This window comes from Micromonas commoda, chromosome 3, assembly GCF_000090985.2.
Source record: "Micromonas commoda chromosome 3, complete sequence".
Taxonomy (NCBI): domain Eukaryota; kingdom Viridiplantae; phylum Chlorophyta; class Mamiellophyceae; order Mamiellales; family Mamiellaceae; genus Micromonas; species Micromonas commoda.
Window position 1 is genome coordinate 1,461,762 of NC_013040.1, and position 20,536 is coordinate 1,482,297.

A 20,536-nucleotide genomic window follows, 5' to 3' on the forward strand; every position below is an offset into this window, starting at 1 on the left:
GGTTATATCGTCGCGGCGGCGTGACCCGGGGTGCCGAGCCGAGCTCGCCGCCGCCGCGCGGAGTGGCGCTCGCGCAGGACGCGCGATCGATACCGGCTGGAATGCGTTAGATCACGCGCGCGCCTGTCGAGCGATCACGAAACGCGGTTCGTCGCGCGCGGACCCTCGCCCCGCAGCGCGTGACCCAAGATGGCGAAGAGGCCGAGTCTCCCGGAGCGTGTGAGCCGAGCAATCACGCGGGAGGATGGATTTCGTAAAAAAGTGCGCGACGATATTTTCGTATGGGTATTTCAGGTAAAATAGCAAATCAAAGGTAATTTGGCGTTCGTACGTATGCGTTCCAAGTCACGATCCGGCGCGGGAAGAAGGCGCGAAACGACATCTTTTCCCACGACACATTGATGACACACTGATCCACGACACGACACGACACGACGACGACGACGGTCTCTCCCTCTCTTACCTCCTATCCCCCCGGCGGTACCCCCGCGAACGTCCGCCGCAATCGCAACGCCTCGAGGTCGGCATCCGCCGCGATCGCCTCGCGCGTCTCGTCGTCGCACTCGACGACGCTCTCGAGCAATCGCTCCGAGGCGTCGAGGTCGCCCGCGAGACACGCGGCGCACGCGGCGTTGTACGCCATCTCCAGTCGGTCCGACGCCCAGCCGGGGTCCACCCTGTCGTCGGGGAAGAGCAGCGGACCTTCCAGCGCGACTCTGTACGTCGCCCACCCCCGCGCGAAGTGCGCTTTCGAATCGTCTCCGCTCGACGACGGATTCTCCGACGGTTGATTCCACGAATCGCGCATCATCTTCCCGCGTTCCACGTGGCACTCCGCAGCCCCCACGAGGGCGTCCAGATGTCGTGAATCCAGCCTCAGCGCCCTCGCGAACCCGAGCGGGTGCGGGTGATCCGGGTCGGACACCCGCGCCAGCGCGGCGTCGGCGTCGGCGAAGAGATCGTCGCAGGATCGCGTACTCATACCGGAAGAAGGATCGAGACTCTCTGGAAACGTTTCGATCCGCCTCTTCCGCGCCGTCGCCTCGGCGCGAAGCACCTCCGATCGCGTCCGTTGCGCCTCCCCGAAGGCGACGTGCGCGTCGACGTCGCCAACCCCAAACTCCGCCGCCCTCGCCAACTTTTCGGTCGCCCGTTCGCACGCGTCAAGAGCCCTCGCGGATAAGTCGGAGTCCCATGCGCCCCCCACACCACCCGACGCCAGCACGTCCGCCAGCACCCGCGCGTGCGAGGCGTGGCCCACGCCCCAGTCCATGAGCAAACCCGCGAGGTCGTCGCCGGCGCGCGAGTCGCATCGAGCGCACGCGAGTTCGTACGCGGCGAAGGCGGCGGCGAACAACGTCTCCGCCCTCGCGACGTTTTGGTTTTGGATTTGGTTTTGGATTTGGATTTGGTCGTGGCCAAAGCCGTGGCCGCTCGCCGCGATCGCCTCCGCGAGCTTAACGCGTGCGTCCGCGAGGTTCCAGAGCCCCGCGAGCGCGTCGGCGGCGGCGGCGTTTCTGGATCGGACGTCCCTCGCTCCGGCCTCGGCGATGGACGCGAGTCGAGTCGCGGATTCGTACAAATCCACCGCTCGAGACAGGGTCGTAACGGTCGTAACGCTCGCGCCAGGGTCGTCTCGGGGGCTCGCGGCCCCGACGTCGCCTAGTGCCGCGAGCGCGTTCGCCGCCGCGGTCGTCGCCGCGAGCGTCGCGTCCGCCCACGCGTCCGGGTCGTCCCCCGCCGAGTCGGTCGGGATCTGGCGCTCGCACCAGCTCGCGAGATCGGCGAGGACCGTCGCGGCGTCTTCGTACATGCGCGCGGCGGCGGCGCGTGCGTCACGCTCCGCGCGCGCGAGTGTGGGCGTGAGCGGGCCGTGACGCGCGGCGGTCACCGTCGCGGCGGCGGCGGCGCAGAGCGCCTCGCCGAGCGCGAGCCCGGCGTCGGATCGGGCGGAGGGCGAGAGATTCGGGACGGCGAGCGCGGACCTCAGCTCTCGCGCGATGGACGCGAGGGTCGACGCCGCGGCCGACGCGCCCCGCGCGCCGTCTTTGCCGAGCTTCCTCTCCGCGGCGTCTTTGCGCCTGACGGCGTCCTCCACGGCGGCGTCCGGGGTGGCGGGAACTGACGGCTGCCGGTTCCGGGATGACGACGCCTGATGCCCGCGACGCCCGCCGCGCCCGCCCGCCCGGTCCCCGCCGACGGCGCCCTCGCGTCCGCGCCCGCCCTCGCGCATGTGCGGCGGGACGTACCCTCCCATCGCGCGATCCTCGCGACGCGACCCCGAAGAACACGCGAGGAGGTCGCCCGGGCGGACCCCACCCGCGCGTCCGTCGATGCGAGGACCGCCGTCTCGGAGTGACCGTTATGATTCGTCAGACCTAAAAATCGCGGGCGCGCCGCTCCACATTGCAACGCGGCGCGAGGGAGGAGGTGGAGGCCGACATGAAGGCATCCGCGCGGTTGAGCAAGTTCAAGGGCGCCGCGAAGAAGGTCATCGCCGTCAACAAGGTCCGCAAGGCGAGGCCCACGATCGTCGAGCGCCACGGCGGCGTCTGGGGCTTCCTGTCCTTCGTCCTCTTCCTGCTGTGGTCGCTCCCGAGCGCGATATACCGGCACCGTCGATGGCTGAGGCAGAACCCGGGGGCCGCGGCGGCGGCGACGCCGACGACGCCCGCGCCGAGGCGCGCGCTGCTCCAGGCGCCCGTGACCGTCGACGTGGCCACCGCGACGGAGCTTCGAGCCGCGATGGCCGACGCGACGGTCGCCGCCGTGCGACTCGCGAACGACATCGCTCTCGACGATAACAACGGGGAGCTGCCCGCGGTGACGCGTCGCGTCACCGTGTCGGGCGAGGCGTGCGCCGCGACGTCGCCCCCGGGATGCGCCATCGACGCGCGATCCACCTCCAGGCACGTCACCGTCGGCGCCACCGGCGCCCTCACCCTTTCTCGCGTCGCGCTCGTCAACGGAGCCCCGCCCCTCTCCGCGCAGCCATTCGCAGACGGCGGCGCCGTTTTTACCTTCGGAGAGCTTCACGCCGTCGACGTCGCCTTTCGCTCCAACAAGGCCACCGCGGACGGCGACGCGTCCTCGGGCGGCGCCGTCAAGGTCCAGGGCGGCGCGTTCACGTGCGAGCGATGCGACTTTAACGGCAACGCCGCGGCGAAAAACGGAGGCGCCGTCGCGATCGATCGAGTCTCGGCGAACATTAAAGACTCGTCCTTCTCCGCGAACAAAGCGGGCGCGCTCGGCGCGGGCGTCGCGGGCGACCACGCGACGATCATCGTCCGCGACTGCGCGTTCACGACGGATAACGTCGCGAGGGAGGACGACAGCAGAGACGTGTACGTGGGAGCCTTCGGGTCGGCGAGAATTTGGCCGTACGCGATTAGCGGGGGCGTGGACGGCGTCGCGGGATACGCCGCCGCGGGGCTCGGCGTCGTGGAATCCGCGCCCTTCGAGTCTCCCCCGCCCGGCTCGGTGTCCCCGCCGCCGCCGCCGTCACCGGTGAACGGGACGGTGGGGGCGGGAGGCGGGCAAAACGACGTCGCGGGTTCGAAACCGCCGTCGGGCGCGACGGACGTGGCGGGGGCGGTGAGCGGCGTCGGCGTCGAGGGCGTCCTCGGCGGCGTCTGCGCGTTCGCGGTGTTCGTGTGCATCGGCGCGTGGGTGCACGGCCGCGAGCGGCGCAAATACCGGGCCACCGAGCGCGACGTCGCGGCGCAGCACGCCAAGATGGAGCGAGCCGTCGCTCGGCGGGAGGAGGAACTTGCGCGGGGCGAACGAAACGCGGTGGCGAACAGGGCCAAACAGGCGCGGGTTTTGCACGCCGGGGATGAAAAGTCGGCACCCGGGGACGGGGGAGGAGGGAGGCGTGGAGGGGTTACGCGGGGCGCGTTCGAGCCCAGGCGGCCGGGGGGAGACGACGAGGAACCCGAACGGGACGGGATGGAGGATGACGAAGTTCCCGAAGGGGTGTACGATGCGCCGGCGGCGCCGAGGGATTCGGCGTGGTCCCTCGCGGCGGGCGTTACGGGCGTTACATCCAGTCTTACCCGCATCCCGCCGCCGCCGCCGCCGCTCGAGTTTGGCGCGCGGGGATGGGACGCGGGCAAGACTGGCGGGTTCACGCGGCCGCAGTGGGCGGGAGCGGCGGCGGCGGCGAGGCGAGCCGCCGAGGGCGCGCGCGGCGGTTTGTACGCTGGCGGCGGCGGCGCGACGCGTGAGACGATGAACGCACCGCCGCTCGGACCGTCCGGGGCGCTTCCCGTCGCGGTGACGCCTCGGGATGGATCGGACGAGCGTCCCGCCCCCGGTTCCCGTCATCGTCACGCGGCGACGACGACGGCGCTGAGGGACCGGGTCGGCGGAGCGACGACGGCGGCTCCGAGGTTCGGGGCCCCCGCGGGACGGTCGAGCGACGGGGTGTCGGGCGGTGAAGCGGTGGGGTCGACGTCGCGGTTCGTTGGGTAGTCGGCGTACGCGGGTGACTGGCGCGAAGGTGCGCGAAGTGATACCCGTCGCGAGTGAAAATACGACGCGTTCTTTGTATTTTGTAACATCGCGACACCGGCTAGTAGCGCTTACTCTACTCGCAGACGGACGACGCGTTAAAGCTCGGATTGCGTCGGGATTTTAGCCGGCGGAAACACCGCGTCGGGGCGCTTGAAAGCCGCCCCGTCCTCGTCGTAAATTCTCACATCCCCGACAAACGTGTTGGCTCGGTCCGGCCTCGCGCGCTCGTCGGCGCCCGATCCCCCGGGGGTCAGAAACTTCCTCCACCCCTCGATTTCGTCGAACTCGCCGCCGCCGCGCGTCCTCGAGTGATACACCACCGCGTACCCGAGCTTCTGCGCGAGCATGCGGCGGTAGGGCGGATTCTCGTTATCCTGCACAAAGGCGCCGACGTTTTTCCCGCCCGGTCGGAGCATGCACGCCTCCAGGTTGAGCCACACGTCGCCCCTCCACGTGGCGTTGCGGAACAGCCAATACGCGTCCTGCATCATCGCCTCGTCGTACCCCCACCCCGGCGCGGGAAAGTACCGTTCGTTTCGCATCGCCATCGCGTCCAGGTCAAACGGAAAGTGTTCCTCGGACAGGTCGATGTCGGCGAGCGCCTTGACGAACCTCGGGTCGAGGTCGTCGTACGTCTCGGGCTCGTCGGCGAGTTCGTCGTCGGGGGTGGAGGCGTTCGCCTCGAGTTGGCGCTTCAGGTCGTCCGAGGCGGAGAGTTCGTCGATGGACGCCTGCGCCTCCGCCATCCGGATCGCGTCAAAGTCCTCGACGGCTTCCGCAGCCTCCGCCTCAGCCTCAGCCTCCACCTCAGCCTCGAGCTCGTCCATCACCTCAGCCTCGGCCTTCGCCTCCTTCTCCTTCGCCTCCTCCTCATTCGTCGCCTCCTCCTCCTCCTCCTCCGCCGCCGTCGCACCCGCCTCCGCCTCGGCTCCGTCCTCGAGAAGACCGCGGCCAGGGTCCGACGTGCGCCTGCGGGACGGTCCCGGTGAGTCACCGCCACTCGAAGGCGCCGAATACTCAAAGCCGCCGCCGGCGTACCACGCCGTGTACGCCGCGCGCGCCGCCGCCGCGTCCGCATCATCCACGCACCCGCCGTGCGTCGAGAACCCGACGGATAGGATCGCCCCGGGGACGATGAGCTTCGTCTTGGCGACGAACGCGGTTGGATGAAACTTAATCGTCCGTCGAGCGCGAGCCGAACGATCGGCGGAGGCGGCGTCGGAGCCCGGGACGGGCGGGAACGGCGACCCGCCCGGTTCGTACGTCTCTTTTCCACCGCTCGTCTCGCCGTTTGGGATCGCCACGGGCGGATCCGGATCCCACACGGACGCCATCTGCGGGAGGAAGCCGCCCGGACCCGGGAGGATCTCGGCGTCGACGATGAGCGGGCCGACGAGACGTCCGCGGCGGATGAGCTCGCGCACGAGTCGCAGGCCCGGGACGACCGCGCGCGGGTCCCTGAACGAGAGCATCAGGCCGCGTTCGCGACCGACGACGTCGTGCTCGCGGACGCCTCGCCAGAAACGGTCGAGGGCGTCGTGAAGGGGCAACTGAGGGGTTACCCCGTCGCGGTGCAAAGCGTCGGCGTGATGGGTGGATCTCGCGACGACCGGCGCGCCCGCGCCGCCGTTACCCGCGAGCGCCTTGGACCACGCGACCGGGACGTGGACGATGTCGTTGGCGGTCGCGCTGAGGTAGCCGCCCTTCGCCGCGACGGGCGCGAGCGCCGCGTCGAGCGCGGCGAGGTCCGCGACGTCCCACGCTATCCGCACGTCCGCCGCGGTCCTCGCGCGAAAGTGCCGGAGCACGCGCGCGGTGGTCCACACCGCGCCGATGTCCCCGGGATCCAGGCTGTCGTACGGCAGCGGGTCGTCGGGGCCGCCCCTGCGCCCGGCGCCCATGCCGTGGCCCATCGAGGTGTGATCGGTGAAGCCGTGGATGGCGACCGCGACGAGCAGGATGAAGCACAGAGAGAAGAGCAGGGGCCAGAGAAACTCGATCGGGCCGCCCTCGCGGTGCTCGGCGCGAGCCCTGTCGCGTCGCGCGCGGCGCATGATGTCATCCTGCGCGGCGAGGGTTTCGAGCTTCTGGTAAGCCACGCGCCCGTTGGCGGACCCGGTGCCGCGGGGAGCCATGCTTCGAGCGCGATCTGGCGAGTGGGTCGGACCGCCGGGTTGAGTGCGTTCGACTCGCGGGGCGCGGCTTGGCATCTCAGACTCACGCTGCGAGCCGACGGGATGAAAGACCGGGTGTGTATCATACGAAGGTAATTACAAGGAGCGCGCAAGACTACTCGGCGGAGACTACTCTCAGTCTCTCTTGGCCCGCAAGTGCGACCCGACCGAGAACGAGAACGGCACGCTGTGACCGAAACCTTCCATCCCGGGCTTGCTGAACCACGCGCGCAGCACGTTCATCCCCAGCAGCAGCGTCCCGGTGACGACGGAGTCGACGACCACGAAACCCGTCGCCGCCGCGACGGCGCCTCGAGACATCGGCACGTTTGGATACGTGGCGCCGAGGATGGTCGGGAGGAAGGCGACGTGCGGCGATAGCACGTGATTGAACGTCTGCGCCTTGAAGTTCCACCACGTGGGCACCATGAAGTCCGCGAGGTTCGCCTGAGACACCACCTTGGCGTTGAAGAGAGCCTTGGCGCTGCAGCAGAGCACGATGAGCCTGAGCCACCGGCGCAGAAAGCTGAGGGATAAGACGCTCCCGCCGTTGGCGAGGATGTCCATCTGCGCGCGCGAAAGCGGGTAGATGGAGTCGGTGAACTTGGAGAACACCTCGTTGCACAGCCAGCCGTACAGCCAGCACTCCAGGATGAGCGCCACGTTGATGCACAGGCGGACGATGAGGATGTCCCTCCTGATCGACTCGTTGAGCGCCACCGAGCCAGCCTCCTCGCCGCGCAGGCGCGTCGTCTTGTCCTTCATCCTCGCGACGAGTATCGACATGAACGTCGCGCGGTACAGCATACCCATGACGCACACGACCGTCCCAAACGCGTGGCCCGCGGTGATCTCCTCCGGCCGGTTGCGGAGGTAAAACGTGAAGAAGATGACTCCGACGACGTCGAAGGACTTCCACGACAAGTTCTCAAAGGCGAGCATCCAACCCCCTCCGCGGCGGCGACCCGTCGCCGTCGCGTGCACGCTCGGGCGGCCGTGCTCGACCCCAGCGTCGAGAAAGCTGGAAAACGGCTGGGTGACGGTGACCGGCAGGTGCGCGAACCAGGCCCTCCGGCGCCCAGACGCCACCGCGAGCTCAAACTCGCTCTCGCCCACAAACTCCACGTCGTCCTCGTCGAGGACGAAGAGGTCGGACTCCTCGATATAATCCTCGTCGTCGTCCTTCGTCGTCGGGGCGCCGCTCTCGCGCATCGCTCGCAGCGTCGGGAGGTGCGTTCCCACGAGCCCCGGGATCCTCGCGTGTTCGCGCATGATCAGCGCGAGCGACTGCGCCGCGCCGACGGACGCCGCCGCCGCCGCCGCGGTTCGGGCGAGCTCGGCGGACGCGCGTCCAGCCTCGGCGAGAGCCGTCGCGACGGTCACGCACGCCCAAGCGACGGCCCTCTCGCGCCCGTCGCCGCCGTCCGCCCCCGCGCCGCCCCCGAAGGTATTTACGCCGGCGCCGTTACCAGAGGCCCCGCCGAGCGCGCGACGGAGCTCCGCGTGAACCCGGGGGTCCGACGTGAGGGCGATCGGAACGGGGAACCCGCACGGCAAACCCTTGAGTTCGCCGCGCGCCACGTACGTCTCGAGAAAGGCGCACCCCTCGAGCGCGACGAAACCCTCTTTGGGCGGCGCCACGCAAACCTCCACGACGGTGATGTTTACATTCGCGTCGTACCGTGCGCACGTGATCGGGAGGTAGTGCCCCGCGAACCTGCACCGAAGCGCGACGTCCCCTGAACCGAGCACGTCGCCGTCGAGTTCGAGACGAACGAGGGAGTTTGCGCCCGCGCGACCGTTACGACCGTTACGACCGGGTGTGGCGTCGGTGAGATGCGCGATGGCGTAGGATCCGTCGCGGAGGGCGCCGGGCTCGAGGGCGGCCCTCGGCGCGGGCACCGGGAAGAGCGCAGGGAACCCGGTGTTGGGGTCCATGCGCGCGCGGTAGATGTGGCCGGCGACGGAGGCGGCGACGCACCCGCCGCGCGCCGCCGCCTCCCTCGCCATCGCCGCCAGCCGGCCCCCTCCGCCATTGCGAGAACGCTTGCCGAATAGCAAGTCGTCCATCGCGCGAAGCGGGTCCACGCGCGCGGCGCATCCCTCGGGGAGGTCCACCGCGTCCACGCCGACGATGACGGAGCCGGGGAAGAGGTAGCCGAACCGCGCGCCCTCGCCTTGGTCGGGCATCTGGCCGTCGAGCATCGAGGAGACAAATTCTCCGTGAAGGTCGCCCCGGTCCCCGGCGTCCGCGATGTCTCGCACGTCGCCCGGTACCTTGGCGGAGAAGGTGGAGAAGGCGTTGCGAAGGAATCCGTGCGTGGGGGGCGCGGCGTCGAAACCAACCCCCATTTGACCGGCGTTGACCCCGACTGGGTCGTTGATGAACGTGTTGAGAAAGTGGTCGAAACCGTCGCCGCCGACGGGCGCGCCGCGGTTGAACATGGAGCAATTTCGCAGCTTATGCGCGCGCTCTTCGCCGTACCTGTTGCTCCCGCCGTCCACCACGAAGCGGTCCACGACGTCCTCGACGAACGGCGCGAAGGCTTGGTCGCCGACGTCGCCATTCGCGACGACGACGCCCGCCTTCGCTTCGCCGCCATTCGTGATGCCGGTGTTCGCCGCGTCGTTGGACCCCAACGATCCGCCGCCGTCGCCGCTGATGCTGTCCGCGGGAGAGACGGAGTCTGAACCCCGGGGGGACCGTCCAACACCGCCGCGGCGCGCGTTAGAACCGGCGCCGCTCGCGTCTTGGGCAAGCCGAGAGGAACCCGCGGCGGCGTCCTGAGCGCCGTGCGCCGCGGCTAGCTTTCGCAATCGCCTTCGCTCCTTGAACACGGCGCACACCTTGCTGGGCTTCTTCGCGCTCTTCTCGTTCTCGAAGTACTTGAGCTCGTGGTAGAGCTTGCAGCCGGAGCAGAAGCGGTAGGACAAGCCGTCGATGACAACCTCCCACTTGCGCATGCAGCCGCAGTCCAACGAGCTTCTCGACGACACCGCGTTCATCACCTTGCCGACGGACTTGGGGTTAGGGTTAGGGTTTGACCCACCCTGGGCGGCGCCCTTCCTACCCTTGGCGGACGGCGTCTGGTTCTTGTTCTGGTTCTGCACGTACCCGCAGACGCGACACGCCATGGAAGACCACGTGCCGGTGGTATCTCTCAGCGCGAGGAAAGCCTTGAGGCCGGTGGTCCTCGCGGTGCCGTCGCCGCGGATGCGCGCGCCGGCGGAGGCGGCGGCGCCGTTCGTGACGGCTGGGGACATCGCGTTGGGCTCCGGGGGCTCCGGGGAGAGCTTACCGTCGGAAGATTTCCCGGAGCCGGAGTCCGATTTGCGCGCGGGTCTGTGTTGATCTTTGCCCCCGGGCAGCGCGTCGGGCTGATGCGCGGAGCAGAAGACGCTCCCGAGCCGGACCCTGGACTGCATGGAGTAGTGGAACATCACGCGGCAGCCCTCGTGCGCGCACCGGACCGCGTGAGGCATCGTCGCCGCGCTCGTCGCGCGCGGCGCGAGCTCCTGATCCGCGCGGGAGCCGTGGTGATTTCCGTGATTCCGGGTGTTGCGCCCGTGCGAGGAGGTCACGGCGTCCCACCCGGCGGGGCCCGAGTCGGGCCCCGCCGCGGGGATCATCACCATGGCGCGCGAATCCCAAGCCACATCGCCGAGGTTCCAGGTCGCGTGTTGCGACATGGGAACCCCACCGGAACGTGCGGGAGCGGTCAGAACGGCTCGCCGCGCGCCCGCAGATGGCGTCGACGAGCGCCCCGAAACCCAAGATTGGAAGAGATACGTTCGCCCCTCACCGAGCGGACCGAAAAAATGGTTGGAGGAAATTGCCAGCTCGGCGCGACGGATATTTTGGACTCCATTTTTGGCCTTTTCACTGTGACACGTACAAACAGTCTGCGATTTTTGTGTGTTTGCCGTTTATGACTGGATCTCATAGGCAGAAAAAGCGAAAGATGAGACGACAGATCCACGGTCGAACAATCCCATCCGATACGAGAAGGCGGAGGGGTGCCTGTCTCGGAGGCACAGCACTCGGTCTCGGCGCACGGCGCATCGACCGCGCCCGATCGATCCGTCGCCTCGAGCCCCGCACGATGCCTTTGGAGAAGGCGCTCGATGCGCTGAACCTGCGCCGGGTGAAGGTTGACGAAAAGACCGGCGCGTGCGAGGTATCGTTCCGTTGGACCCAGTCGTCGCTCTCCCCGATGGGAATGTTCTGGGGCGGCGTGCAGCTCGCCTGGGGGTTCGCGCTCGTTCACTACATATTCTACGGTCTGTTCGCGTCGATCTTCGTATACGCGTACGGAAGGCACGACTGGCGCGTGCTCGCCGCGTGCGTCGCCGCGATCGCCCTGTACCTACCCTCGTTCCTAGACGGGAGCGAGTTCAAGCTCGGGAGACCGTGGGACGCGCTGCGGACGCACCCGATCTGGGCGCTGTCGCAGGCGTACTTCCCCGCGCGCTTGATTCGCACCACGCCGCCGTTGGACCCGACGAAGAAGTACGTGTTCGGCTGGCACCCGCATGGCATACTCATCCTGAGCCGCATACACGTCTACGGCGGCGTGTGGGAAACGCTCTTCCCGGGCGTCGACGTTCGAGTCCTCGGAGCGTCGCCAATGTTCAAGGTGCCGGGGTGCCGCGAGATCTGCCTCTGGATGGGGGCGGTCGACGCGGGGCGGAAAACGGCGGAGCGCGTGCTGCGCGCGGGAAAGAGCATGGCGGTGTACCCGGGAGGAAGCGTGGAGATCTTCGACACCGATCCGAACTCGCGGGAGACTCGGTGCCACCTGGCACGGCGTAAAGGGTTCGTGAAACTCGCCATCGCGCACGGCGCTTCGCTCGTCCCGGTGTTCGTCTTTGGGGAGAAGCGGTGCTATCGCAGGCTGAACGTGCCGTCGAAGGTGAGGCACTGGCTGCTGAGGACGCTGAAGATCCCGCTCATCGTGTTCTGGGGACGTTGGTTCACCTGGTATCCCATCGCGTCGCCGCAGACGGTTGTGTTTGGTGCGCCCATCGAGGCGCCCGAGTTGGACCCGGGGACGGAGCCGACGGAGACGCAGGTTGACGAGTTACACGCCAGGTACACCGCCGCGGTGGTCGAGCTGTACGAGAAGCACAAGGCGGACGCGGGATACGGGCCGGAGGAGACGTTGAAGATCGTCTGATGGCGGGGGGGGAGGAGGAGGCGGCGCGGGTGGGAGTTTTGGAGCGTTTTCGGACAGTCGGAAGATTCGATAGATTGGAGGTTTATTGACTGGAGAGCAGGTTTTTGAGGTCGGTTGACCTTCCAGACAACGGCCGGACAATAGAAAGCGCGCCTTCTCCAACAGCCACCGCCTCCTCGTTCACTTTCTTCTGCAGCGCCGCCGACGTTGGCGACCGCGACCGCGTCAGCGATGTCCTGAGAGTCAAAATATGACGCGCGGCGTCTGTCAAAGACACCACCGCGCGTCCTGCAGCGTTCGATGGACGCGTGAGGTGCGTTTCCGACCTGCTCGCCCGCTCGCCGCGCCGCCCTGCCGACGGGTTTTGGGGGCGCCGGCGGCTCTCGCCAAACCTAGGTGATCCGCCCGGCGCCCTCCCTCCTTACGAACGCGGAGTGACGACAAGCTATTGCCGCCCCAGTCTGACTAAACGCATCGGTTTGTGTTTCTGATGATTGGTTTCTTCAAAGTTCTCCGACCGCACACGTTCGCCACTTGGAGGGAGGCCGGCGCGCTTTTCACGATCCCGGCGAGGGCGTTGCCCCATCACGCCGCCGCGACTTTTTGGTAATTCCCGCCGCGAAGTTGGCCTGCGATGAGGAAAGAACTTGCTATTAACCCAGCTCGCTTTGAGTCACGGCGTTGAAGAAAACTTGTTCCATCTCACACTTACCTGAGCAGACCCGCGGCGCGGCCGAGCGCGCCCTGAACCCTCGCTCAAGCCGCACCTACCCGACCACACTCTGAACTCGCGAGATCTCTCCATCCGTCATTCGCATCCGCAGGCTGTGTGATGAGACACGCCACGAGGCGAGCTCGCCTCGATCGGTGCCGAGGAGGCATCCGAATCACACCGTGCGCGCCGGTTCGATGCCTGGTGAAAACGACGCAGGTGAGAAATCCGTCAGCCCGAGCCCGGCGGTTTTCTTGACACGCACGGCGAGCCGAGAGCGGCGATGAACGAATTTTTCTTCGCAAGGAAATGAGGACATCTCTTTCCCCAATCGATCGAAGCTGAGACTATCAAGGCCACCTCCACGCCGGAGGATTATACTTGCCAGTATTAACTGATCCTTGCGAAGGGCATCGCCGCTCCACGCGCGCCGCGTGTTTTGTCCCCCTGCTCGAACTCCTGTTTGTCGTTTCAGCGTTTTGGTCGTTTGGTCGGAGGAGAAGACGAGATCATTGGTCCGTGTTTCCTATTCGCCGGATTAGACCCCGAGCGGTGCCGAAATATCCAATCATTCCCGGATTAGACCCCGTGGAGACCGATCCTCTCGACCAAGACCCGGACGACGACGCGAGAACGAATGCCTGGGGACTCGACGGCTTTTGGTTTTGGTTTTTCCGAGTCGAGATGTTTTGTTCCTCTTGAAAGGCTTCTTCTAGTTGGGCGCCGTAAGCTACATCTTCGTCCGCCCCGTTCCCTAGAAGCGAAAGCCGAAGTGCCCGGGGGAGGTCGAAGCCCTCCGGTGACACGGTGCGTGACTTGATGTCGCTATCGTGTACCGCCCAACTCTGTGGCGTCTCATGACGGATGGTCACGCAAATTTTCCAACCCAACCCACGAGAGAGGAACCTTCGGTATCGGACTGTTTCATCAGGCAGCTGCGCGTGTGGTACTCCATTCATCGCGTCGGCGTTCTACAGCCCGAAGATCGACATGTGCTTATACTGGTCGGCCGGCAGGGGCGGGGACTTACTACCTCCGTCCTCATCTGGTTTGGCTTGGAAACGGTGCAGAAACGTCTCGACGTCCCGGCCTGCTCCTCTCTGTGTTTCGCTCTCAATGCCCGTTCGGTTGCTATGACGACAAACCTCGAGGCTGTTGTTTAGTAGGCTGAGCCTGTGCGAAAAATCTACCAAAAAACGACTTCTTCTTCCACCGAGCATCCGGTTTGGCTTTTGTCTGCTTTGCTCGACGCTCTTCTCGGCTTGTTTCGATGGGTTGCGACGCGGCGCAACTACCGAGGTCGAGGATGAAACTTCACGCGGGTGAATGTGGCGCACCCCTGAGGAAGCCGTGTTATCACGGGTGAACCTATCCTCGTCGGCGTGTGTACGTAGATTCGTCTACTCACTTGACACGAAACTTGCAGGCCAAGTCTGCGGTCTAGAGACCTCGCGCGCTCGCGGGTTCCTCCCGCAGCCGAGAAGAGCACCCTCGTTTTTCGGCCCTCTCTCGTCACGTCGAAGACACGACACTGACCTCGTTCCATTTTATTCGCGACAGCGTTCATCGCGGTCGTGCGCGTCTCGACTCGCACGCGACGAATGAGTCGAGACAGACACCCACGGACGGCGCGGGACGCGGGAGTGAGATGACGAAAAAACTCATCTGTTTCACGACGGTCTTCGGAGTAGCCCCAGGGCTGAGACGACAAGATGTGCTAGTACACCGATCACTCTACGTTTCCACGCACCACGCCGCGCGAGCCCGTCGGGCTCGTGCGTCGGCGACGGCGTCTCTCGAGAGTTTACACCGCAGCCTTTGTATGTAACAAGAGGGAAAAGTCCAGAGCCGAAAAATAATTTAATTCTTCAATCCCAAATAGGGCGCTACTTTGAGACTGCTTGTTCGTGCACGTGTTGCTCCTGCGCGATGACGTCACACGAGTCCCTCTTCCTGGGGCTCTCGTCCACCAGATCCGTCGACTCACTTCAGCGCGCGTCGGGACGGCCGTCGCGACCCGCTGAAGAACGAACGAACCTCGCGGCGTCGAGGCACGGGACACGATGGGGCTGGATCACCTGCCTCCCAATCACTGGGCGCGGGGCAGGGCGAGGGGTAACTACGCCATCGCGAGCGTGCTGCTGGCGTTCGCGGCGGGCACGTACTATCACACGATGTGGCGCGTGCGGTCGACGTCGGATATTGACATCGCCATCGCGGAGTGGGAGGCGAAGCGGGCCAAGGAGAAGGCGCAGGGCAAGTGACGAGAGCCGCGCGCGGGTTCGGGAGGGGAGAAGAGAACGTTCACCCAAACCCGAACCCCACTCAACCGTAGATCCAAGTTAGAATTTGCCTTTGCCAACCAACGAAAGGTTTAGCCGAACGAACTCGCTCTACTCCTCTGGTCGCGCGAGCAAACGGCAGCGGGACGCGATCGACGCCGGTTTTCGCATAAAGAATGATTGTTTAAAATCTCGCCGGCCTCGAGCGGGCCGCTCGCGGGTGAATCGCATGTACAACCCCGCAGCGGTTGTCCCCGCCGTCGGCGTCCTAAGCCAAAAGCGTCAAAAATAAGAGGGACGGGACTCGCGCCGTCGCACCCGCCGCTCCCCCTTGTCTCCGTTCCGTTCGTAAGCTACCCGTCAACTCCCTATTAAAAGTAAGACTTCAGAAGCGACACCGACGCGTCAGCGACGGACTCAGTCGGCACGCTCCTTCATCTTGAGGGTGATGTTGCAGGTGCGCTTGCGGATGGGAAAAGGCCGTCCCTGCGAGCGCGGTTGGAAGCGCTTCATCGTCCCGGCGCCGTCGGCGTAAACCTCGGACACGTAGAGCTTCGCCTTGTTCAGGCCGAGGTTGTTCTTCGCGTTGGACGCGGCGGAGAACAGGGCGTTGAGCACGGGCTCGCACGCGCGGTAGGGCATGAACTCGAGCATGATGAGGCACTCCTCGTAGGACTTGCCGCGGATCACGTCCAGCACCCTCCTGACCTGTGCGTTGATGACGCGACGATGACGAGGGGGGGCGGGGGTCGAACGTCAGCGAGGTGGTGCGAGTGCGGGCGCGGCGAGTGCGGGCGCGACGGATGGACGGTGTTCGCGGGGTTTGGGGCGAGGGCGCGCGCGCGTCGGACGCGAGGGGACGCGCCCGGGCGCGTGCGAAGCGCCAAGCCCTAAAACCTCGAAAAAGAGCCCCCGTGTGGGGGTAAAATGGATAACGGGGCACGCGCGCGGGTCTGGCGCGCACCTTGTAAGGGGACATGTGCACCCCGCGAAGGTGGCAGACGGCCTCATCGTCCGCAGACTCCACAACCGCATCGGCAGCCTCGGGCTGTTGACAGGAGAGGGGGGGAAGGACGGCGGAAGGTCAGCGTCGGGTCGTCTTTATCCAGTCTATGAACCCAGTGCGCAGGGTCCAGGGTTTTGGCGTGGCGTGGAAATGACGCGAGCGACGTCGACGGGAACGATGCGCGAGCACGCGACACGACGCGCGGACCGCGGAGTAAAAGGCGGGAACGCGTCCGAGATGGAGCGTACCTCGCTGATAGCCTGAGCGACAACCTCGAAGCCGCGCGCGGGGGCCGCGCGCCTCGCGCTCACGGCGAGAGCCCGGCGCTCCGCACCACCCATGAATGCCGAAGCGGAGACGCGCGCCGGCGCCTTCGCGTTGACCGCGCGTTGGGCGCGCACGGGAGCGCGCGCCGACGCAACCACACCCGCCACGTGGACCGAAGAAACGGTGAGAGCCGCCATGTGCACAGTCGCGTTAGTCGTGCTAACGAAGCTGCGAATGACTGGCGGATGGCGAGGGTGGAGCTTTTTACGGCGCTTTGTGGATAAAACACGTCGCACGGGTCAAATCTTGACTGGTGGTCGTATGTTTACGCGGCATTTGGAATTTGGGAGTTCCAGTTTTTTGGCCTCGAATTGACGGCAAACTGGTTAGGAAACCTTCGCGATTTTCCGTTTCTCGACTGCTTCCGAGAAGTTGTAACCGGTCGCACGCGGCTCCCACACGCAGCATGCGCGACGACGACGACCCCGCCGCGCGGGTCAGCGCGTTCTCCGCGGCGGAGCTTCGAACCTCTGCCGAGGCCACGACCCGCGGACGCGCCGACTCGGACGATTCGGACGCCGAGCGCGCCACCGCGCCGTGGGATGCCCCGTGGGATGCCGACAATCGCGCGCGGCCCCATCCGCCGTTCGGACTGACGCGCGCGGAGCGCGCCTACTTCGACGCGGCCGGCTCGCCTATGCGCGCGCGCACGACGACGTACGGTTCCATCGCGGTCGACGTCGCAGACGCGGGCGATGATGACGACGAGGACGAGGAGGAGGAGGAGGGGGACCGCGCGCGAGACGCCGCGGCGGGCGCGCGGTCGTCCGGATGGTTGGGAACGAGCGGGAGACGACGCGGCGCGACGGTCGCGGCGGCGGCGTGCCTCGCGATGTGCGGCGTCGGCGCGTTGGCGCTGGCGATCGCCCCGCCGGAGATACGCGCCGGCGTGGCGTCCTCCCTCGGACTCAGGATCCCGGAGAGCCCCAAGCCCGGGTTCGTGGAGGCCAACAGGCACGAACCATCGACGTCGTTCCTCGCCCCGCTCGGGTCCAACGACGACGCGAACGACGACGACGAGGACGCGTCCCACGGACCGCTCCGAGCGCCGTCGTCGTCGTCGTCGTTCGAACCGAGGCGCAACGGCTACCTGGTGGGCCTGACCACCTCCGCGGGCTTCGGCGACCAGTTCAAGCGACTCAGCACGTACGCGTCCATGGCCAGGGAGCTGGACCGGACGCTCGTGCTGTGGCCGGTGTGGACGTCGCCGCACTACGACCTCGACGGCGGACGCGACACGTCACTCGGGCCGCTTCGGTTCTCCGATTACGTCATGGTGCACGACGGGGACGCGACGGACGTGGCGAACAGGGTGGTGAGATACGAAGACGCGCCCGCGCAGGTTCGAGATTTCCCGAGGCGTCACGGCAAGGCGTGCGTGACGAGCAACAACCTCGGCAATCCCGTGCAGTTTCTCACGTCCGCGAACTTGTCGGAGGCGATCGTCGCGGAACCCGACGGGAGCTCGTTTAAGAGTTTCGAGGCGCTTCGGGATGACCTGAGAAGGCACGCGAGACACGGGCCGGAGCCGCTGGAGACGGTGTGCCTCGCCGCGACGTTCTCGCCGCGGGATTATAACAATCCGCGGCACGCGGAGACGGCGAACGCCTGGGCGGGGTTGGACTTTAAGCCCAAACCCAGGTACCACAAACTCTGGTCCAACGCGGTGAACGCCATGGCGATCGACGCGGGGGAGCCCGGCGCCGGCCTGGCGGCGGGTCTGGGCGAGGACCCGGAGAAGGCGTTCAAGGAGAGGCTACCGGAGTATCCGATGCGGGTGACGGGCAAGTACGCGGCGCTGCACTGGCGACGCGGGGACAAGTGCGGCAAGTCCGTGGGGGTTCAGCGGACGCGGCGCGAGGGCCCGAACGGCGGGTTTCGGAACGGGGAGAACAGCCAGGCGCACCTCGCGGGCGCGCTCAAGTGCGAGGATTACGAAGCTGACGAGATCGTCACCCGGATGTGCCGCGAGCTGAGGCCGATGTACGTCGCCACCGACGACGACGACCCGGCGTTCCTGAACCACCTCAGCGGTAAGGGCTGCTATCTGAGCAGGGACCTGAGGCTGGGCGTCCCGCGGGATAAGCTCAACGACGTGGACCTGCTGATGATCGACGTCATGATGGTGGCGGGCGCGAAGGAGAGTTTCACGTTTGGGCACACCGCGCTCGCGAGGCTGTACGACAGGATGCGGATGAGCCGCGGCGAGAAGCGAAGCACCAACGTGGCCAACGACCACGAGCGTTTCTCGGGCAAGTTCGAGCGTCCCGTCGTCGAGGCGGCGATTGGCAAGTTCAGCGAGTACCGACGGAGTACATAGAGGCGGTATAATAACATAAGGGGTCTCACACGTCGAATAAACTACGCATAATAACGTAAAGGGTCTCACACGTCGAACGACGCGGCGTCAAAGACGCGGGTGCGCAGTCGTAACTCACACCGCGTCGAGCAGGGACTCGTTGCTCCCACTCTCGTCGTCCGAGGCGTACCCGGAATCCGCCGGCGCGTGAGTCGAACCGCGGCTGTCCCGGCTTTTCCCGCTCCATCCCCCGCTCCGTCCCCCGCATCCACCGTACCACGCGCTCTGCGCCAGTATCACCGCGTCCATCGCCAGGCACATTCCCGCGTCCACGATCCACGGCATGTTCGGCGCGATGGTGACCCAACGCGTGGACCTCGCGAGGATGCTCCCCAAGTACGTCGCGTTGCCGACGACGGCGAGCGCGAACATGGAGACGCTCAAACCTTCCACGCTGCCCCTCGCGTGGTTCCGCGCAATCTGCGGCACCCTGCCGGAGAGGTAGATGGCGGTCATCGTCCAGCCCAGCGCGGGTCCGAGCCACGTCGGGGCTCTCACCAGCGGCGCCCTGATGAACTCGGACGACGTCTCCAGTAACCTTCTAGACGCCGATTCGAACCTTCTAGACGCCGATTCGTTTGCCAGCGCCGAGCACACCGAGAGGGACGAGCCCGTCGCCGCGGCCGCCGCGAGCGACGTCGTGAGCCCGCTTCTCGCCCCCCGTCCCCACCCTCGCCCCCCACCATCAAAGTCGGCACCCCCATCGGCACCCCCCCCGTCCGACGTCCCGCCGTCCTCCCCGATCGACGTTCGCGGGGGGAGCGAGCCGAGCGAGCGCCTGTGCGCCCTGCCGTGCGACCGCGCCCGCGGATGCGATCCGGAGTGCGACCCGGATGATGGATGCGGCACCGAGCCGAGCAACGCGAACGTGCGAGCCGAGCCCGGGGTGGTGCCGAAGATGGACCCCACGCTCTCGAACGCGGCGGCGGATGCGGAGGATTTGTTCTCGTCGTCGCTGGCGTCGCCGCTCGCGTCGCGGCGATGGCGACCCAGCAGCGGCCTCGCGTCCGTCCCGCGCGCCGCGTCGTCGTTCCAGACGTCGCATTCGCCGTTCTCGATGTCGCCGAGGCGGGGCGATCGCCCGTGGACGTCCTCGGCGCCTTCCGTCTCCCTCTTGCGGTTGTTGTAGTGCAGGTGCTGCACGACGAGCACGACGGTGGTGGACGTGTAGAGCATCGCGGTGTACAGCTGCGTGGGTAAGGTTGGGGACACCGCGCACCCGACGAGGTTGAAGGCGTCGCCGGTGAGCCACGTGGCGATGAACGCCAGGGAGACCCCCTCGCTGCTCCGGTTTCGCCAGTTCGCCACAATCTGCGGCAGCTCCGCCACCCCCCACGCCACGATGCTGACGCATCCGAGCACGAAGGACGTCGCGTCTCGGCGCGAGCAGACGCAGTCGCCGAAGTATCTCGCGGCGAAGTCCCACGAGTCGCAGGTATCGGGACACGCCGTGGCGGACATCCCTGCTGCCGACCGAACGGGCGGCGTCCGCGGCGGTGGGTGGCGCGTTGTGCGGCGACCTTTCGAGCGTCTTTTCGCACGGCGAGTTCGTCAGCTGCGGAAATAACGCAAAACGGGACGGGATGACGAGGTGGCCGACCGAGATGGTGTCCGCCCTGAAGGCGTCTGCCGAGTTTTATCGCGCCGACGCGTTGTCCATGTCCTCTAGTATGCGGATGGATCACTTTTTTTCATCGGGACCCAACGCGCGCGTCGCTTGCGCGCGATTGCGCGCGCATCGCAGCCGTGTTGCGTTTGACGGGTAAATAGACGGTCGTTTCCCCCGTATCAGCATTTCTTCCACTTTATTCCACTTTTTCAACGTTTGTGAACATTGTTCTCCAACCCGACGCTTGTCAACATTTTGCAGACTAAACTCCGATGCGCCCAAATCATGGAATCATTGGCTGTGGAAAAAAGTCCTGGATCGAACCTGGAATCTTCCGGTTTTCAGTCCATCGAGCGCACTCGAGCGTCGTTTTCC

At 66.4% G+C, this 20,536-nt stretch overlaps 11 protein-coding genes across 11 annotated transcripts; 5 read left to right on the top strand and 6 right to left on the bottom strand.

Moving 5' to 3' along the window:
* Positions 1–466: 466 nt before the first annotated feature.
* On the bottom strand, positions 467–2,257 carry MICPUN_99711 (predicted protein; the record flags this gene model as incomplete). The annotated part of the gene is made up of 1 exon (XM_002501082.1): positions 467–2,257. The coding sequence occupies one exon, from the start codon at positions 2,255–2,257 to the stop codon at positions 467–469; it is 1,791 nt and encodes a 596-aa protein (XP_002501128.1).
* A 185-nt stretch (positions 2,258–2,442) lies between these two features.
* Positions 2,443–4,473, top strand: MICPUN_99712 (predicted protein; the record flags this gene model as incomplete). Its single annotated transcript, XM_002500655.1, has 1 exon — positions 2,443–4,473. One exon carries the CDS (start codon positions 2,443–2,445, stop codon positions 4,471–4,473), a length of 2,031 nt encoding a protein of 676 aa, XP_002500701.1.
* A 63-nt stretch (positions 4,474–4,536) lies between these two features.
* On the bottom strand, positions 4,537–5,904 carry MICPUN_107993 (predicted protein). Its single transcript, XM_002501083.1, has one exon. It carries the CDS (start codon positions 5,847–5,849, stop codon positions 4,611–4,613), a length of 1,239 nt encoding a protein of 412 aa, XP_002501129.1. The 5' UTR covers positions 5,850–5,904; the 3' UTR covers positions 4,537–4,610.
* Positions 5,905–6,768: 864 nt separating this feature from the next.
* On the bottom strand, positions 6,769–7,684 carry MICPUN_107994 (predicted protein). Its single transcript, XM_002501084.1, has one exon. The coding sequence runs from the start codon at positions 7,629–7,631 to the stop codon at positions 6,825–6,827; it is 807 nt and encodes a 268-aa protein (XP_002501130.1). The 5' UTR covers positions 7,632–7,684; the 3' UTR covers positions 6,769–6,824.
* Positions 7,685–10,792: 3,108 nt separating this feature from the next.
* On the top strand, positions 10,793–11,866 carry MICPUN_99714 (predicted protein; the record flags this gene model as incomplete). The annotated part of the gene is made up of 1 exon (XM_002500656.1): positions 10,793–11,866. The coding sequence occupies one exon, from the start codon at positions 10,793–10,795 to the stop codon at positions 11,864–11,866; it is 1,074 nt and encodes a 357-aa protein (XP_002500702.1).
* A 223-nt stretch (positions 11,867–12,089) lies between these two features.
* MICPUN_57338 (predicted protein) lies at positions 12,090–13,311 on the top strand. Its single transcript, XM_002500657.1, has 2 exons — positions 12,090–12,179; positions 12,662–13,311. Exons 1-2 carry the CDS (start codon positions 12,117–12,119, stop codon positions 12,863–12,865), a joined length of 267 nt encoding a protein of 88 aa, XP_002500703.1. The 5' UTR covers positions 12,090–12,116; the 3' UTR covers positions 12,866–13,311.
* A 238-nt stretch (positions 13,312–13,549) lies between these two features.
* Positions 13,550–14,145, bottom strand: MICPUN_57339 (predicted protein; the record flags this gene model as incomplete). Its single annotated transcript, XM_002501085.1, has 2 exons — positions 13,550–13,917; positions 13,983–14,145. The coding sequence occupies 2 exons, from the start codon at positions 14,143–14,145 to the stop codon at positions 13,550–13,552; spliced, it is 531 nt and encodes a 176-aa protein (XP_002501131.1).
* A 496-nt stretch (positions 14,146–14,641) lies between these two features.
* On the top strand, positions 14,642–14,842 carry MICPUN_57340 (predicted protein; the record flags this gene model as incomplete). Its single annotated transcript, XM_002500658.1, has 1 exon — positions 14,642–14,842. One exon carries the CDS (start codon positions 14,642–14,644, stop codon positions 14,840–14,842), a length of 201 nt encoding a protein of 66 aa, XP_002500704.1.
* Positions 14,843–15,026: 184 nt separating this feature from the next.
* Positions 15,027–16,353, bottom strand: MICPUN_105354 (predicted protein). The gene is made up of 3 exons (XM_002501086.1): positions 16,115–16,353; positions 15,825–15,908; positions 15,027–15,568 (listed from the first exon to the last, which is right to left on the bottom strand). The coding sequence occupies exons 1-3, from the start codon at positions 16,328–16,330 to the stop codon at positions 15,278–15,280; spliced, it is 591 nt and encodes a 196-aa protein (XP_002501132.1). The 5' UTR covers positions 16,331–16,353; the 3' UTR covers positions 15,027–15,277.
* A 246-nt stretch (positions 16,354–16,599) lies between these two features.
* MICPUN_105355 (predicted protein) lies at positions 16,600–18,513 on the top strand (the record flags this gene model as incomplete). Its single annotated transcript, XM_002500659.1, has 1 exon — positions 16,600–18,513. One exon carries the CDS (start codon positions 16,600–16,602, stop codon positions 18,511–18,513), a length of 1,914 nt encoding a protein of 637 aa, XP_002500705.1.
* Positions 18,514–18,765: 252 nt separating this feature from the next.
* On the bottom strand, positions 18,766–19,932 carry MICPUN_71150 (predicted protein; the record flags this gene model as incomplete). The annotated part of the gene is made up of 2 exons (XM_002501087.1): positions 18,766–19,111; positions 19,472–19,932. Coding segments are annotated over 2 exons (807 nt in total), but the record flags the coding sequence as incomplete, so codon positions are not given.
* Between the last annotated feature and the right edge of the window lie 604 nt (positions 19,933–20,536).